Consider the following 16,779-nt stretch of genomic DNA (forward strand, 5'->3'; position numbering starts at 1 on the left):
TTTTGATTGTATTGTCACTCACTGTTTATGGATATTTCGATGATGGAAATAAACATTAATAATTTTACAGTGTATGCAGTATCATGTATTGCTGACATTTTGTAAATGTGATTAAAAAAAAACAATTGGTAATTTTACGCGTCACGTACTTTTGATAAGAAATTTCGTTGGAAAATAATAAGTTGATAAGAAAAACCTTTTCTGATATAACATTTGAAGCAGGTCTGATTAGACACAACGATCAACCTAACGATCAATCCGTTTTTTTTTATCTAATCTTATCGCAAAATTAAGCTATCGAAATGTTGATGTAATCAAAAATTATTATTTTAAAGAACCATCGAAATGACCCAGTTATTTTATTCAATTTATTTTTGTGTATTAGCTATTTTTATTTTTTGTACTTACCTTCAGCCAATACATCCTCTATGGTGACCGTGACACGTCCTACGGTAAACACTTTACCAACAAAACTAGTATTGGTTTCCTTGGCCGATGAAACATTATGAAGTGATTCAAGTTTTTCATTTTTATCAAATTTTGAAAAAATTTTCTTCATTTTGCCCAATCTATAGAAAAAATTAGATTGTCTTTTCTATCTGGAAAACTATTATTTACTATTCCGTAAGAGTTTTACTCCGGTAGTAGTGTCAGCTGTTTTCTATGAACTTTGAAGACACACAACTCGTTCAAGGTAAAAAACGAAAACTGAAATAATTTATGTTGTATATTATAAACACTGAAAAAGTCTTACTAAATAAAGGGTTAAAGGTTTTCGCTGTTTTTGTGAAAAAATAATAAAACGTTCACTTCACTTTGTGCAGTTTTGTTTGTTCCTTTTTAGCTTTAAATTTAACTTTTTAGGGATGACAAAATTTTAATTGAGGAAACTTTAAAGTGGATATGAGGCTTGAAAAAAATATGCGCTGCAGCAGTAAAACTTCTTCACACTTCACACTATTCCATGCATAACTTATATGTTTGAAGATTGTTTCGTATCTGTAATCTTCAAACTTTTAAGTAATCTTCAAACTTTAAGTAATCTTCAAACTTTTAAATAGCCAATGGCTGTTTAAAGTTGAACCTTCAAACACATAATTTGTTAGCGCTGCCGCAGCCGCCGTGTCTCTGTCGACTTCTATATTTTTCTGCCTGTAAAACGTTGACGGTCAACTTGCAGTTTATTGATTATATGTGCCAAGTATGCAAAATACAATTGAAAAAACATTTAGAGGTAAAATAATTGTAAAATTTTACTAATTTTTGCTATTGCTTCGTTTTAATTTTTTACACAAATTTTGCATTTACTTTAACTGTTTTTATCTGCGCATTAAAAAATTTAAAAAAAATAAATTTATTTCGTTTTTTATTGCATTAGCAAAAAAAATTTTTTTCATTTTTTTTCTTTTTCACAGACGAAAAGTAATACAATTTTCATTGATTTTTCGCATCTTACTTATTAGATATACGCGAAGTATTTTTTTCACAGTATTATGCACATATTTAATAACTATTTTCTAGTATTTGTGGAAGCATTTTACAATTATTTTAAAATAAAATAACAAATTTCACAAATTTTTCCAGCAATTGCACAAAGAAATTCACACTGAAAACTAGTAAGAAAGTTGACAGTTAACCAGTGAGGCTAATTTAGTGATTTTGCGTAAAATCAAGCGATTTCTCAAAATTATTTTAGCTGATAATAAAAGTAATGAAATTAGCAGAGATCGTAAATATAAATAAAAATTTTAAAAAATATATTTTTATATCGTTCCTAACCACAAAAATCTGAAAATGATTTTAAAAATAAAAATCCGACAATTTATCATGGTGACAGAAATGGGACATAATTGTCAAAAAAACAAGTTCCTTGTTAAAAACATAACTCAAATGCAAGTGAAATATGAAAATCATCATACGATTTTTATTTCCGAAACAAAGTAAAAGTAATAGTAACAGTACATCTGCACAAAATTTGTGCTAAATAATGTAAAAAGTCTAAAATATCTGGCAATAAACGAGAAATTTGCATAGACATTTTAAAGTAAATTTAATTAATATATATAAAATCTTATTGACAAATTAAATTTTAATTTATAAGCTTTTTATTTAAATTATTTTGTTTCTAATAAGATAAATATTAATTTCTGATGATGCATTGCCAATCATTTACAATTTGAAATTAATGTTATCATTCCTTTGTGAATGCTTCTGCCAATGTGTATAGATTTTGACAGCACATTGTTTTGTAAACAATTAAAGGCAATTTTTATTTTGAGGATTTTATTTGAAACTTTTCATGATTAATTTAAAAGAAACTAATTAATAATGACTAATATAAACAAATACTGGATAATATTGGAATCTTTGCATTTTCAAGTGGTGGGAGGTGAGTGTGAAGAAGTACCTACCACAACAATCTAATACATTTTGTTTTATTTTAATACAGCTCCTAAGAATGGTTCCTTAAGTGAGGAAGAACGTTTAAAAACCAATTTAAAAATCTTGCAAGATTTAATCAAATTAACACCTGAAGAGGTTTTCCTAAGCATCATTAGCCACGAAAGTCTTAAACATTTGGAGTGTAGACAACATGAAATAATTAATAATGGCGATAACGATTTCTTGTACTGTTTGTACTCTTTTAAAATGTTATTAGAAATTTGTATGAATGTAAATTTTGCGGGAGATGCTAAAGAGGATTTAATTTCGGAAAGGCATAAATCATTAATAATATCTAGTCTAACGGAGGTGGCTTCTATATCATTACAAGAAAACTTACATGCTGCTTTTTATAAAGACAAAGGAGCCATCTTCAAAAAGAGTTCTCAAGGAGAAACGAACTTTTTTCGCCTGGAGTTTTTTGTGGAGATTGTTTCACACTTAGTCTATATTAAAGCTTTACATGTTGGTAAATCTTTGGATGAGGTACAACTTTGGTATATGGCTTCCATTTTTAGTATTTTCATAGCATTTGATAACAAACAGTTCCTGTTGGAAACATCAGCTATTGCAAACTTGCAATCTAAACTACAAAAGTTGTGGTTAGAATTATCCAAGAAGATGTATTATCGCAATTTAATGATGTTGTTTTCCATTTTGCCCAATACCCAAAAACAGAGAATACACAGAGAAATGCTATTGCGCCTGTGGTCACCTGGTGGATTTTCGGCTTTACTTTACGCTATGACAGAATCACAACGTAGCGAAGAACAGTCACTAGATGAAATGGTAGCAAATCTAGTTGCTCAACCACAGTTTTCGGCGAAAGCACAACAATCATTAATGAAACAAATTTTGCAATTTCTAAGAGTAAGTCTAAAAAATAAAGAATTGTCTCCATTTATGGGCGCGGGCATATTATCACTTAAAAAACTATACAACAATAAAGAAGAAAACCAAGAGTTTTTAATTAAGTGGCTTGAAATTGAAATGCAGCCTTTAATTAAGGTAGACAAATTAAGTTTGGTAGCCATGGAATGGTTAAACTTTGTCGATTTAATTTCACTATTATATCACATTTTCTGCACTTCTTCAATAGCCACATTACCCAGTGATTTATTAATTTCTTATATGCCTGTATTCATGGAACTTCATAGTCAGCTGGAAGGTCATACAAATCAAGAAACTTTAAGTAATCATTTGCAATCTTTATTATTAAAAATTCTAAATAACCGTTCAAAGGTTGAACTCAAACACATTATTGAGTGTGTAGCCTTGAAAAAGTATCCCAACGAATGGTTTCAATTACACATTAGTATACACATAAAGGAGAATCCATTAAACATGCAAGAGCTTAAACTAAGTCAAGTGGATAATGAAACATTGGCATTAATGGCAAGCAATAAAAATCCTTTAGCCGATTTAATTGCCATTTTAAAAAGTTCATCCTACAATCTACTAATTTACCAACATTTTATAATACTGCTTCAACTGGTGCCTTCTTTAATCATGGATACAAATACCTCAACAGCAAGTGCCACAAACATTGATTTATTGCACACTGAGGAAGATATTTACAATAAAATGTTGATGGATTTTTCTCAAATGTATGAAAGTAAATTTCAAATTATAAAGTCCTTGGAATCACTGGTACAGTACCAACCCCTTAAATCATTAATCAATGACAACATCCTGGATCTTTTAAAAGCTTTACAAGACATATTAACAGCTTACACTGAGATTACCACAAAAGATAGTGCTCAAACAGAAATAAATTCAGCAGTGCTTATGATTTTGTTAATATTAATTAGAGAAATTATTGAGAACTCCAATACAAACCTAGACGATTTACAAAATAATTTGTTTAAACCCTTAAAACAACTGGAATCTCAAATACAAAATGAAAATTTAAAATATCAATTAAGTGGCCTTTTAAGAATAATTCAAGGAGAGGAAACATTTACTAGTCGTTATGGTGATTCTGCGAAAAATGAATTTGAAGAAGCTCGTACTTTTATGGAAGCGGGCGAGTCGTATTTACAGGTGGAGGGTATTGAAAAGATGATAAAGCTGTTAAATAAACGTGATGAATTTGCTGTTACAAATTGCCACATATTAACAGCGCTGGCCTTAAACACACTCAAGTCTCCGGAATCATATACTTTTTTAAATTGTGTTAGACTGTTTGTGGCATTGGTAAATGTAAATGAAAGCGAAGTTTTGGATTTATTAGCCGATGAGTTTTTAAATGAAGCCTCAAGCATGGACTATAGATTAGTAATCGGGGAGGCTATTGTGAAAACATCAAGGGAATTGGGTGAGTAGTTTAGTGGTCATTTATAAGCTATAACTAATTTTACTTTAAATCTTATTTAAGGTCCTTTGTGCTTTAGATATAAAAATGTTTTGCTAAATACATTTATGACGGGCTGTCGTTCTCCGTTAGATGAATTTCGCTTTTCTGCTTTTTCAAATCTATCACAAATGTGTCGTCTTTTAACCTATCAAGTTCATAATTATTTTCAAGAAGTAAGTAAACCAAATATTTATTTTATTGTCTTTATATTGTTGTTTTTGTTTACAGCTGCTAAATATTATAGACTGTGAATTAACCTCTGGTAAATATTTGCCCGCCCAAAGAGCTGCTGTTATGGTTTTAAGCGATTTATTAGCCGGCATGGATAATCTATTCGATTATGAAGAAATGCTTTTGCCCATTTATCGTCTACTGAAATACTTGGTAAACTCGGAAAAACATGACGAAAAGATACGCATACATGCCTCGAATGGTTTAAAGTGTTTGTCGGAAAAATGTAAGGAACTCTTTAGAACTGCTTTAGAGCAGCAACAACAAGGAGCTTCATTGACAAAGGAAATTAAAATAATGGGTATTCACGATAAACCCAAGAGAAGCCTAAAAGGTCATATATTAGAAATGAATTAATAAAATGTATATTTATTATATTTCTATGTACATAATAAATAATAGTGGATAAATGCACAAATTATAACAAGAGAGCTATGTATATTCGGTTGCGACGAATCTTATATACCATTCATCAAAGTATATTTTATAATAAAGATTGAAAAAAATTATTGGTGTAACAATTTGTTTGGTGAAAAAAAAAATAGATTACAAAATATTTTTCCCGAATTTAACCCATTGTCGGTCCGAATTTCTTTGGGCTTTCAAATGTATGTATATCATTAGATATCAATATATGTTAAAAACTTAGATCAAAAATAGGTGAAAATATAAATATTCGTGTTTCTTTGTTTATATATCGGCCACTTATATAAATAGCAACCTAACCGGAACTATATTAGATATATTGACGTGTGAAATTTACACCTTTTATTAACGCCAATCAATATTATCTTAATACATGAAGCAAATCAATGTTAGTTAAGTTTGGAAAAAAATATCCAGTCATTTTCCAAACCAATTGAATTGCATGAGATTGTAACTGGCAACATTTGTTTTCTTTTTGTTGTTTCCTACTTTAAGTAAAATATCAAAAATAAGTTGGCAACGCCGGTGATTATTTCCTCGTTTAATTTTGTTTCCTTTTGTTGTTTCCATTTTGCTTCTTCCTTAAAGAATTGCAACAATAAGTTGGTAACGCTAGTTATGCTTTCCAATTAGTTTTTACAAAAATTACGCGGCATATTGTGTAGAAAAATTATTTTACTTTTCTGGCAAATAAGTTAAATATAGTATTTGAAACGTAAATAAGTGTAAAAAGTGAAATAAACAGGAAAGTTGATTATAAAATAGGGTTAATGGTTTCTTTTTGGTTAAATCTTACAAGTGTGGCTAAAATTATTATAAAAAATGTTCATTTATACACCGTGTCAATCCTACTATCTAGTGACAACTCACTGAAGTGAATTAAATATAAATTTTGTGAACATGTTCTTAAAATGTTTATACATTCCCAATACTTGTGTTAATGAAACGAAAACGGAGAGGATTGTTTGTATTTTAAAATGTTTTGGATCAACAAAAAGTTTGACAAAACCACTGTACAATCAAAGCTGTTTCCACAAGTAGGGGTCGGGTAAGTAAATAAATAAGTTTAAATTACTCTTAATGTCCAACTACATATATACATTATGTATTCGTCCTAAAAAAAATTTAATATTTACTGTCACTGTATATTCAGTGACAGTTATACCTACTGGAAGATTTTTCCACAGATTTAACTTTCGGCAACATTGAAACGTTTACAATAACAACAATATCAAAATTCGCTTCAAGTGGATTTATGTACAAAAATTTCCAATCAGTACCAACTTCTGCGCAGAGTTCACAAGTAGAACCATTTTTATGCATTTGACCATGCGTAGTAAGGGTATAAATAAGTTTATAATTTCGTGAATGATACAACAATAAATTGCCTATGATCCCTAATTGGATTGAAGATCGGAAAAAATAAATGGTTGGAAAAAAATATTAAAAAAAATCTGTTAGAAATATGCCTATAAATGGACGAGATATTAACGATTTCATTTTCCCAAAACAAGCAAAAAAATACCTTCCATTTGTCATTAAAAATTTTAAATAAAAATTTATTCTTATTGCTTTGGTAAAAATCTAATACAAAAATCAAATGCATTTTCTTACACTAACAACATTTAGACGCTTACTAATAAATATTCAACATTGTTTTATTACAGTCTTTCTGTAAATCTGTTCGTTTGTCCTCCTAGCATTTGCCAATATTGAATTCCTGTTCAATTTTATCGGCAACCATTTTAGCAATAGCCAAACTACTGGTGGCTCCAGGGGATGGTGCATTACGGCAATGCAATACCAGTTTAGCCAAGGCATCAGAGCCTGTTCCCCTATCGAAAACAAAGTCATCAACTAAATTACCATCCATATCCATGGCTTGAGCTCTTACGCCAGCGGGGCCGCGGCTGACATCGTATTCGGTAATATCGGGAATGAACTTTTGCAATTCTTTGATTTGTAGGGGAATGAAGGCGGACTTGCTCATTTCGCTCAAACCGAAGCCAATGTATTTAGATGCCATTTTGATGAAACCGGGATAACGCAATGCATCGAAGAGTTCTAAGAGATTGATATCGCCCCAACTGAAAACAAACAAAAAAATATTTTTCATATTTTTTTAAAATTTGTGAAAAATATTTAATATCTACCTGTAGCCTTCTCTCTTGAATGCCAATACGGCATTGGGACCCAACCACACACTGCCATCCATACGGGGTGTAAAGTGCACACCCAAGAAGGGGAATCTAGGATCAGGAACTGGATAGATATTACCATTAACCATGTGACACTTTTCTTTAGCCAAAAGCAGATATTCGCCACGGAATGGTAGGATACGTGGAGAACGGGGGCAGCCAGTTTTTTCAGCCAATAAATCTGATTGCAAGCCTCCGCAGGTTAAAACATTGCGAGTACGTACTACTTGCTGGGAGTTACCACCATGTATGGTGACAGGATAATCAGCATCACCAGATTCTGTGAATTTTGTTACCTTGATAACAAGAAAAATTCGTTATTTTATTCACTAAATAAACCACATATTTTAAATTTACCTTGAAATCCAAATGAATATCACCACCAGCTTGTTTGAAATCTTGACCATAGTACTGTGTCACTAAACCCCAATCGACAATGCCAGTGTGAGGACTCCACAGAGCCTTAACACCCTCACAGAAAGGTTCGATCTCCTTGATTTTATCGCCATCGATCAATTGCATATCGGGTACATTGTTCTTAAGGCCTCTTTCGTTCAGATCCATTAAACGGGACACTTCCACATCGTTGGTGGCCACAATAAGTTTGCCACACTTTTTGTAGGGTATCTTCTTCTCATCCAAATATTTGTAGGCCAAATGCAAGCCTTCCACGCAAAGCTTGGCTTTAAGTGTACCCGGTTTATAGTAAATGCCTGCATGTATGACACCAGAATTGTGACCACTTTGGTGAACGGCTAATTTAGCTTCCTTTTCCAAAATCGCTATTTTCATAGATGGATGTCTGAGTAAAATTTCCCTAGCCGAAGCCACACCCACTATGCCACCACCCACCACAACTAAATCATAATCCCTAGTTGTAAGAAATTGTCAAGTGTTATACAATCATTTTGTAATTGCTTTGTTTAATTGCTGACTGTAAGTAACATTTACCTGCTGTTTTGATTATGCTGCCATCTCTGCTGTCTAATCGCCACCGCTAAAGGCACTTTAAAGTTTAGTGGCTGCCTGATATTTTTGATTAAAAGTGACATGTCTTCGTAGCAAGTCCTAGTTCCTTCTTTGTTCTATGACCTTGTCTAACCTTGATAGTATCTGTTTTAATTGATGCGTTTAACAATTTGATTGACAATTGTTTTTCAGTTTGTTTTTAATGCGCCCCCTCTGCGATCCACCAGTGGTTTATTAATATTATTTATGTAGAAGCAGCGCGTGTAAGCATTTAACACACATACAATTTGTTTTTCTTTAGACACAAATAAATAATAATGATAACACTACTACTCTAACTACTATCAGATAATAAGCATTAGACGAACATGTTTGTTCTTGGATGCTTCTTCTACTTCTATTTCTCATGATTTTGTTTTTCTCCTACTTTCTATTTTTATCACGGTAATTAAAAGTTCTTCAAGAGAGCAAAAAAAAAATAAAAAATCGTGGAAAAACAAAATCAGCTGTGTTGTGTTAAGGGAGGACAGGGTTGTTTAAATCGAGATGAATACGGTGTAATTTGCCCTTTTTCCCTTTTACACTGGATGACAAAATAAATGCAAATGATAAATTATTAAAACAAACAGTATGTAGTATAAAAAGTCATTGAACTAAAAAATTACGTAAGAAACAAATTAGAGTATTTTATTCGTGTGTGTCGAATCTTTTATACACTACACCATAGTTTATATTAAAAGCTAAGTTAAAAATCAATAAGTTCATTTGTTTTATTTATCAAACAATATTTTTTTTAACCCGTTACTAATATTTTGAAAATCAAGGATGGCTAGTTACCTTTTAATTACCCTTGCAGCTCTAATAACATTGCTTCTATAATACCCTTAAAGAAATAATCGCAATTGCCGTTACCTTTAATTTTTAACTATGAAAATAGAAAATTTTGTTTTTCAAAAGTTAAAATTCCATTACTCTCATTGGCGTAGATAGGGGATGGCTGGGAAATATATTAATTTCAAACGTAAAATAACGTCTTATCCAACTGCAATAAATAGCATTGTGTTCTCGAATGATGTTGACATTGCAAATATTTTGTCCGATTTAATATTTCACATATTGTATTCAAAAAAATGACACATTTGGTAATTGAAAAACAAAAGAGTTATGAATTGTGGGTCACGTCCTCAAAACACTATAAGAATAAAATTAAAAAACAAAACGTTTTAAAGGCAATAGCCAATGATATAGACGCGACCGAAGAAGAGCTCAAAAGGAAATTGCACAACCTCCGAACACAAAAATTTAAGAGTAACTAAAAGCCGGTCTGTGGGAGTTATAGCAATATTATTTTAGTATCCTGCTTATGAATACTTGTTTGAATTAAATATAAAATGTATTTAAAATCATCAATAGACATTCTCAGGAAATTGTTCAGCTGCATGGAATCTTCGGTCCGCAATTCTTCAAGTAATGTATTTTGGAAACTTAAATCTACGCGCAATGACATTTTTATACTTTCATTCGTAAAAAAAGCAAACTCTACTGCAAGCTGTATTCACATTCACATTGTGTGGAAACACGTCTGCAATTTCTTGCAGCAAGTTCGTCTTAATAACACTACAAATTACTTCTGGTAGTAGACTTCAGCAAGTTTCGGTTCAACAAATATTTGCAGAAGATCTTCCGCAAGTAACTTACTTAAGAAAGCTTTAATCTGTCCAAAAACAATTTCTGACATTTTGCCTTCGGAATCTACTATGACAATCGATTGGCATTTATAAAGCATCCAACATTTAAAAGTAGAAGAATAATCGCAAATGTTACATTTTTACTAAACATAATTAATGGTACATTCGATTCCGAAAGTTCGCTTTAATGTTCCAAACAGACAATCCCATGTTCCACTCTACTTGGAGTTCCTTATATTATACTTTATATATTTTGACACTATTCGAAGAATATGTGAAGAAATCAACAAACTCGACGATTTAATCGATTTTTCTTATACGGCTAAAGAAATATAGAATGGGCTAGCGTACTATCTGAATTTCAAATTATAATTTTTCATATTTTGCTCAGTTGTTGCAAAATTATTAACTAAAATTTTAAATAAATACATAATTAGGTAAAACTTATTTTTATTTTTTTAGTGCAGATACATGTTTGATGAAGCTTCATATAACAATTATATTTATTTTTTCATATTTCATTCTAGCATAAAAAACATGTCCATCATTAATTTAATACGTGATTTAATAGAAATAAATTCTCTTAAAATTTTTGCAGATATTATGTTAGTTTTAATTGTATATTACTTAATTTATTATGCCTTATGCAGATTTTCTAAAGTTCGAAGTAGTGAACTAATTTTTGAAAACAATTTTAATTATGGAAATTTGAAAATATAAAAATAACAAAAAACAGAAAAATTTCTCTAAGTGTCAAAACTATTTTCAGGATATCAAATCACAGTGAATGCATTGTTTTTAACCAAAAAATAAACAAACGAAATTACAAATAAATATTGCAAATTGTTTTAAAAATTTGTTAGCTAAATAAAACAAATAATTGTTAAATAAATGCCATCATTTTGTGCTGTAGCTACATGTAATGATAGATATGGCCATTCCGAAAATATATCCTTTCACAAGTGAGTAAAACAAAACGCCTTGAGAGACACCTGCGAATTGTAAATACTTCACGGTTTCTTGGGATTTTTTAGGTTTCCTTTAAAACGTTTGCATTTATTGAAACAGTGGGAAGAATTTATACAAAAGCAACGTGGCGAGGACTGGCACGCCTCACGTTGGAGCTCCCTGTGCAGTCGTCATTTTCGTGATGAAGATTTTCGTTCATTAAATGAACGCCGGACATTAAAGAAAACTGCTGTTCCATGTCTATTTGGTGAACGAGGCCATGGAGTTAGTGAAACAGAAAAATCTAAATGCAAAAAGCCGGCAAAAATCATTGAAACCTGTGAAAACACTAGGGAAAAGGAATTTAAAGAGATATTGGCCATTAAAGAAAGGCTAGAAGATGCGGTAGTGGAATCGTCTGCAGTGACTTTAAATGTACCAAAATCTAACTGTCGTTTATGTGGTGTAGCCTCTATACCAGAGGCTGATTTTCTACAAAATATTGAATTGTATGGTTTATTACAAAAATGTTTTCCTACTTTAAACTTCCAACAGGAAGATACTTTACCCAAGGTAATGTGTGCTCCCTGTCACAAGAGCCTGGAGGACTTTGGTAATTTTGTTGATCGTGTTTGGACGGCTCAAACGGAATTGCAAAGAAAATTTCGCACCAGAGCAGTAGAAAAGCCGGTTAAAATCAAGCAAGAACCTTTAGTACGCGTCAAACAGGAGGTGGCAGAGTCTGGCTATGAAGAACGCCAGGATACTAATGGTTTTGGAGGTGCCAATGAAGATTATGATGGAGCTTTGGAGGGAGGCGTTCATGAAGAAGAAGATGATCAAAAATTTGAATTTTGTGATTTTCCCATCATTAATGATTGTGATATTATGGAAATTATAAATTTAGATGATCCATTTATAAATATACCTGATGATGACAACACTACCACCGTACATGAAGAGGAGGAGATACTGCAGAAACCCATACATGAACCAGTGATGAATTACATGCCTACAGCTCACGAACTGCTGCAATCCCACTTGCTAATGGAGGAACACAATTATGCCTACATTGATGCAGATGCAGAATTCAAAGAAGAAAGACAAATTTATAAAACAGAAAAATCCGATAATGACGAACGTTTACTGGAATATGTTGCTGCAAATGGTCAAGAGCTACAACAATTGCCACTGCCCCTGCCAGCTACTTACAGTACAGATTTTAATTTAAATCAACAGCATCAGCCTTTTGAAAATAACCATCTGGACAATGGTGCTGGATTTGAAAAGCGCGCTTTAAAACCTATAGTTACATCGGTGAGTGCCATACAACAACCCACCAAATCATCCTCCAATGGCATAGTTGTACTCAATGAAAGCATTGTCAAGTCAGGTTGCGGTTTTCAGCTACATGCTTGCATTTTGTGTCAACTAAAGTTTTTCTCCGTGGAGAGTCTTAAACAGCACTATACACAGAATCATAGTGCTCCCATGGTAACGGTGCCTGGAGAAAATATACCTTTACAAAAGGCTGTCCAAAATACCTGTAAAATGGAAAAAGAATTCCCTGAAGGAAATACCGAAAATGACCAAAAATTAATTGCAACTAAAACTAATGAAACTGATTTCAATAAAGATTTTAATAGTGAAGTCCTAGAAAAAGAAAATAATTTTCAGGACCCCAAAAAGGAAACACCCGACAACTTTGTGGAAAAACAAGACATGGAAATTTTCCAAAATACCAGTACTATTTGCCAAGAACCATCTACAAATAATAGCATTGAGCCAAGCTCTAAAATTAACACAAATGAGCCAAAACAAACGGTTTTAAACTTGAAAAATAAAAAGCAGAAACTAAAAATCCCTTTAAAATCACGAAAATCTCAAAATCTTTCCCTCAATACCATGGCAAATCAGTACCAGCAATTAAGGAAATTGTATCAAAAGCTGCAAAAGAAATGTACAAATCTGGAACAAAATGTCGAACAATTGCAGTTGATGCCAGTCACAACCACACCAAGCAAGAAAACAAGTAGAAAATCAAAGTCAGTAAACAATCCAAAAACTAGCAAAACTAAAATTATTACTAAATTAAAATCTATGGAAACTATGGAAGATAAAATAGTCATTAAAAAGGTCGCTTTCACTTGTGTCGAGTGTTCGAAAACGTTTTCGAATGCCAACAGTTTAAGACAACACAAAATTACCCACACCGAAGAAAGGAAACATCATTGCAGCTTGTGCCAACGCACTTTTAAGCGACGCAATGGTTTGCTGCAGCATTTAAAAGGTTTCCATTTGCAGGTGAAGCCATTCTGCTGTCCCGTTTGTAAGCACAGCTATGCTTTAAAGTGTGATATGTTGCGCTGTAAACATTCGACATTACGAAATTTACAAGCGAATACCGAAAAGTCAAATAATGTTAATAAAGCTCGATTAGTATTAAAAAATTTGGAAAAATAAAAATTTATTTATTGTATAGTAAGTGTAGATGTTTTATTATTTGTATAACCTTCCTCATAAGTCGAAAGGGTATATATTAGTTTGTAATTTTTGTTTTCGTAAACTTTGGTTAATTGTATGTAAGATATAGCACAGCCGAGTATAGGACTTTTACTTGTTTAAATCTGATCCAATAGGTAACAAGAATTGGTGAACAGAATTTTGGTGACATTTTTTTTTTAAATTTCTCCGGGATTTAGAAAATAAGGCCCCCTCCACTCAACATTTAATTCTTGGTATGTGTTTCTATCACAGACCAAAACCAAAAATTTTCCATTTAACACTTATTTTTTGCTAAGTGTTACTATCACAGACCAAAACCTAAAATTTTCCAGTGCTGAATAAAATTCGAATATCGAATTCCTAGTGCGAAAGACGCTGCAAGAATAAAATGTGTCGAACTCGAAGTGTAAAATCGTTGTAACAACATTTTGTGACTAAATTATATGTTATTATGTTATTATGAGAATTTTGGGAAACATAAAAACTAAAAGTATCATGAGCTTATTAACTTCAAATTTATATTTTTGTGGATCGAAAGCTTATAATTTGTTTATGGAAATACAAAGAAAGCACCATTAAACAGATTTGTTTATCAGAAAACTTTTTCAGGATACCATTGTTATCTTACCCACAAGCACCATAATCTGTTGAACTAAAACAGCGTAATTTTTCTTAACAAAAATTATTGAAAAAGTTTTAATTTGCTTCGTTATTTAATTTATTTTAAACTTAATAAAAAACACAAAATTTTTTTAAATTAAATTCTAATTTTAATTTTAAAATTTTATTTGTCAAAATAAAGCAGAGTAGGGTTTCGTGCTCGGTTTTACCCAGGGCACACTTAGAAAGGTGACTGCTTCACTACAACAATACAAAAACAACAGGTACTTTGTTTTTGTTAAAAAGTAGGTGAACTGTAAAAGTTGCCTGTTGTTGTTTTTGCTATTGGGTTTGTTGTATTTTTCGCCACAACAACCACAAGTGAATTGACAATTCAAACTGAATAAAAAAAATAATCGCAGTCACCTATCTTATAGTGCCCTGGTTTTACCTAAAATAGAAACCACCAGTCACAGATTAATGCAGATATGCAACAAATGACAAGACGGTAAAACCATCACTTTGTTGAGCCAACCGTTGGTGACCGAATTATCTCAAGAAATGGATCTGTGAATTGGCCATCTCGTTCGTGAGGTGGGAGTACGTCAAATCTCTGGTCTATGCTGTTAAACCAGTAACGATTGATAATTTAGAAGCCAATTTTGTTAATTCCATTGAATTTGTTGAGTATGTATGACTTAAAAATGAGGGATTTACAATAGATGGCTAATCTTTTAAACTTAGTTATTGTATATTATAGTAGTTGTGTTCGCGTACTTGATAATTTGTAATAATTTGTACAAATTATCACTGGAAGTTACGGGATTCCGTTCGTTTACTTTTAAAAACTTATAACGAGAGAGCAAGAGAGTGTTAGAGAACATGATATTTTTTACTGGACTTTTTTTGTCCAGTAAAAAATATCAACATTAAAAATACGTTTAAAACAAAAAACACAAAAAAACGTTTTAAATTGGTTTATAATAAAACACAACTTATTTTTACAAATTGTTGTTCGCGTACTTTTTTTGGTTATTTTTCAGATTGAGAGTAAATTATTTTTACTCTCTAAAATAAAGTTACTGGATATTTTTTACTGTAAAGTACGCGAACACACCTAGTGTAAACAATAGAGTTTTTGTTTTGTTTCGCAAATGTTGAATTTTTTACCAATAAAGCGTCATATGCGGGAAGTTTTGCTTTACTTCTTTTATTTTTAAAAAACACCCATTGGTCAGGATAGAAAGATGGTTTGTGCGGTTCAGAAGTTTTGATTTTGACACGGAAGACAACGATAACCCAGTCTAGCCAAAAAAGTTTGAAGTCTAAGAATTGGGGGCTTTACTCCATGAAGTTTGTTGTAAAACTCAACAAGAGCTTGCAAAATCATTGGGAGCTACTCAATCAGCAATTATAAACGCTTGCAAGCAGCAGGATTCATTCAAAAGCAGGGAAATTGGGTACCACACGAATTGAGACCTTGAAAAACGATTTTGCATTTCCGAAATGCTTAAACGCTATAAAAGAAAATAATTTTTGTATCGAATCATTACTTGCGATGAAAAATGAATCCATTACGATAACCCGAAGTGTAAGAGATCGTATGTGAAACCCGGCCAACCAACCGAATCGACACCAAAGCCAAATATCCATAGCGCTAAGGTAATTATTTGGTGGGAGCAAAGGAGTCCTATGTATTTTGAGCTGCTGAAATCTGACCAGACCATCTAAGGGAACCTGTACCGAACTCAACTGATTTGTTTGAATCGAGCACTTCCCGAAAAACGCCCAGAATATGCGGTCAGACGTGAAACCGTAATGTTGCAATACCTGTTAAAATCTATTTATAACGAAGTAGTTGGGAAGTTTCACCTTACCCGCCTTATAGACCTTGCTCCGCCCGACTAATATTTGTTTCGATCGATACAGAACGCTCTCTGTGAAATACGTTTCACTTTGGTACATAATCATGGCTATTCCTGTTCTCACTTTCACCATTCATCCTACTTTTGAAAGCATAATTACAACAATATAATATAAAATAAGATTTCGAAAATTATATAATTAGGTTACAAAAATCACTTGTAAACATTTATAATTAGAAATGCTGAGAAAATTAGATACTATTGTTGTAATTATGCTTCCAAAAATAAGGTGAATGGTGAAATTGAGAACAGGAATATCCTGAATATTCGAAATTGGCTTGATTTGTTCTTGGCCTCAAAAGATGAACAGTTCTTTTGGCTCGGAATCCATATTTTGCCAGAAAGATGGAAAAAGGTCATAGCTAACAAAGGCCAATACTTTGAATAAATTTATATTGTACAAATGTTTCAAAATAAAAGATAAAGGCCCATAATCATAGTCAAACACTAAAGTCGGTTCTTTTTAAAAACAACTTTAAAATAAAAACCTG

General features: G+C 31.9%; 4 protein-coding genes and 1 long non-coding RNA gene across 12 annotated transcripts in view; 2 read left to right on the plus strand and 3 right to left on the minus strand.

Annotated features, from left to right (window-relative positions):
- The window catches only part of Nak (Numb-associated kinase), a 42,956-nt gene extending 41,355 nt beyond the window's left edge, over positions 1 to 1,601 (minus strand). For 2 of the 8 annotated variants that reach the window (XM_065502426.1, XM_065502423.1), the window contains exons 1-2: positions 1,457 to 1,601; positions 409 to 1,323 (exon numbers count right to left, since the gene is read on the minus strand). In XM_065502426.1, coding sequence (XP_065358498.1) covers positions 409 to 559 — 151 coding nt within the window. In that variant the 5' untranslated portion in view covers positions 560 to 1,323; positions 1,457 to 1,601. Of the gene's footprint in view, positions 1 to 408; positions 1,324 to 1,456 lie in introns of those variants that run through there. The other 6 variants (XM_065502424.1, XM_065502425.1, XM_065502427.1 and 3 more) reach the window with 6 other exon arrangements.
- The window catches only part of LOC135952095 (uncharacterized), an 84,416-nt gene that overhangs the window by 65,418 nt on the left and 2,219 nt on the right, over positions 1 to 16,779 (minus strand). The gene's annotated exons all lie outside the window — the stretch shown is intronic.
- On the plus strand, positions 2,256 to 5,458 carry Tango6 (transport and golgi organization 6). The gene is made up of 4 exons (XM_065501570.1): positions 2,256 to 2,389; positions 2,450 to 4,759; positions 4,820 to 4,971; positions 5,027 to 5,458. Exons 1-4 carry the CDS (start codon positions 2,329 to 2,331, stop codon positions 5,384 to 5,386), a joined length of 2,883 nt encoding a protein of 960 aa, XP_065357642.1. The 5' UTR covers positions 2,256 to 2,328; the 3' UTR covers positions 5,387 to 5,458.
- On the minus strand, positions 6,987 to 9,055 carry L2HGDH (L-2-hydroxyglutarate dehydrogenase). Its single transcript, XM_065501219.1, has 4 exons — positions 8,605 to 9,055; positions 8,011 to 8,524; positions 7,609 to 7,949; positions 6,987 to 7,542 (listed from the first exon to the last, which is right to left on the minus strand). Exons 1-4 carry the CDS (start codon positions 8,703 to 8,705, stop codon positions 7,152 to 7,154), a joined length of 1,347 nt encoding a protein of 448 aa, XP_065357291.1. The 5' UTR covers positions 8,706 to 9,055; the 3' UTR covers positions 6,987 to 7,151.
- On the plus strand, positions 11,108 to 13,751 carry LOC135952193 (zinc finger protein 484). Its single transcript, XM_065502033.1, has 2 exons — positions 11,108 to 11,272; positions 11,345 to 13,751. The coding sequence occupies exons 1-2, from the start codon at positions 11,202 to 11,204 to the stop codon at positions 13,719 to 13,721; spliced, it is 2,448 nt and encodes an 815-aa protein (XP_065358105.1). The 5' UTR covers positions 11,108 to 11,201; the 3' UTR covers positions 13,722 to 13,751.

This window comes from Calliphora vicina, chromosome 2, assembly GCF_958450345.1.
Source record: "Calliphora vicina chromosome 2, idCalVici1.1, whole genome shotgun sequence".
Classification (NCBI taxonomy): domain Eukaryota; kingdom Metazoa; phylum Arthropoda; class Insecta; order Diptera; family Calliphoridae; genus Calliphora; species Calliphora vicina.

Excerpts from the sequence above, each read along its gene's own strand:
- Tango6 (XM_065501570.1), top strand. The coding sequence starts at position 2,329 with ATGACTAATATAAACAAATACTGGATAATATTGGAATCTTTGCATTTT. Across the intron at positions 2,390-2,449 it reads GCATTTTCAAGTGGTGGGAG|CTCCTAAGAATGGTTCCTTA; the intron begins GTGAGTGTGAAG and ends ATTTTAATACAG. Across the intron at positions 4,760-4,819 it reads GAAAACATCAAGGGAATTGG|GTCCTTTGTGCTTTAGATAT; the intron begins GTGAGTAGTTTA and ends ATCTTATTTAAG.
- L2HGDH (XM_065501219.1), bottom strand. The coding sequence starts at position 8,705 with ATGTCACTTTTAATCAAAAATATCAGGCAGCCACTAAACTTTAAAGTG. Across the intron at positions 7,950-8,010 it reads ATATTCATTTGGATTTCAAG|GTAACAAAATTCACAGAATC; the intron begins GTAAATTTAAAA and ends CTTGTTATCAAG. Across the intron at positions 7,543-7,608 it reads TTCAAGAGAGAAGGCTACAG|TTGGGGCGATATCAATCTCT; the intron begins GTAGATATTAAA and ends GTTTGTTTTCAG.
- LOC135952193 (XM_065502033.1), top strand. The coding sequence starts at position 11,202 with ATGCCATCATTTTGTGCTGTAGCTACATGTAATGATAGATATGGCCAT. Across the intron at positions 11,273-11,344 it reads GAAAATATATCCTTTCACAA|GTTTCCTTTAAAACGTTTGC; the intron begins GTGAGTAAAACA and ends GGGATTTTTTAG.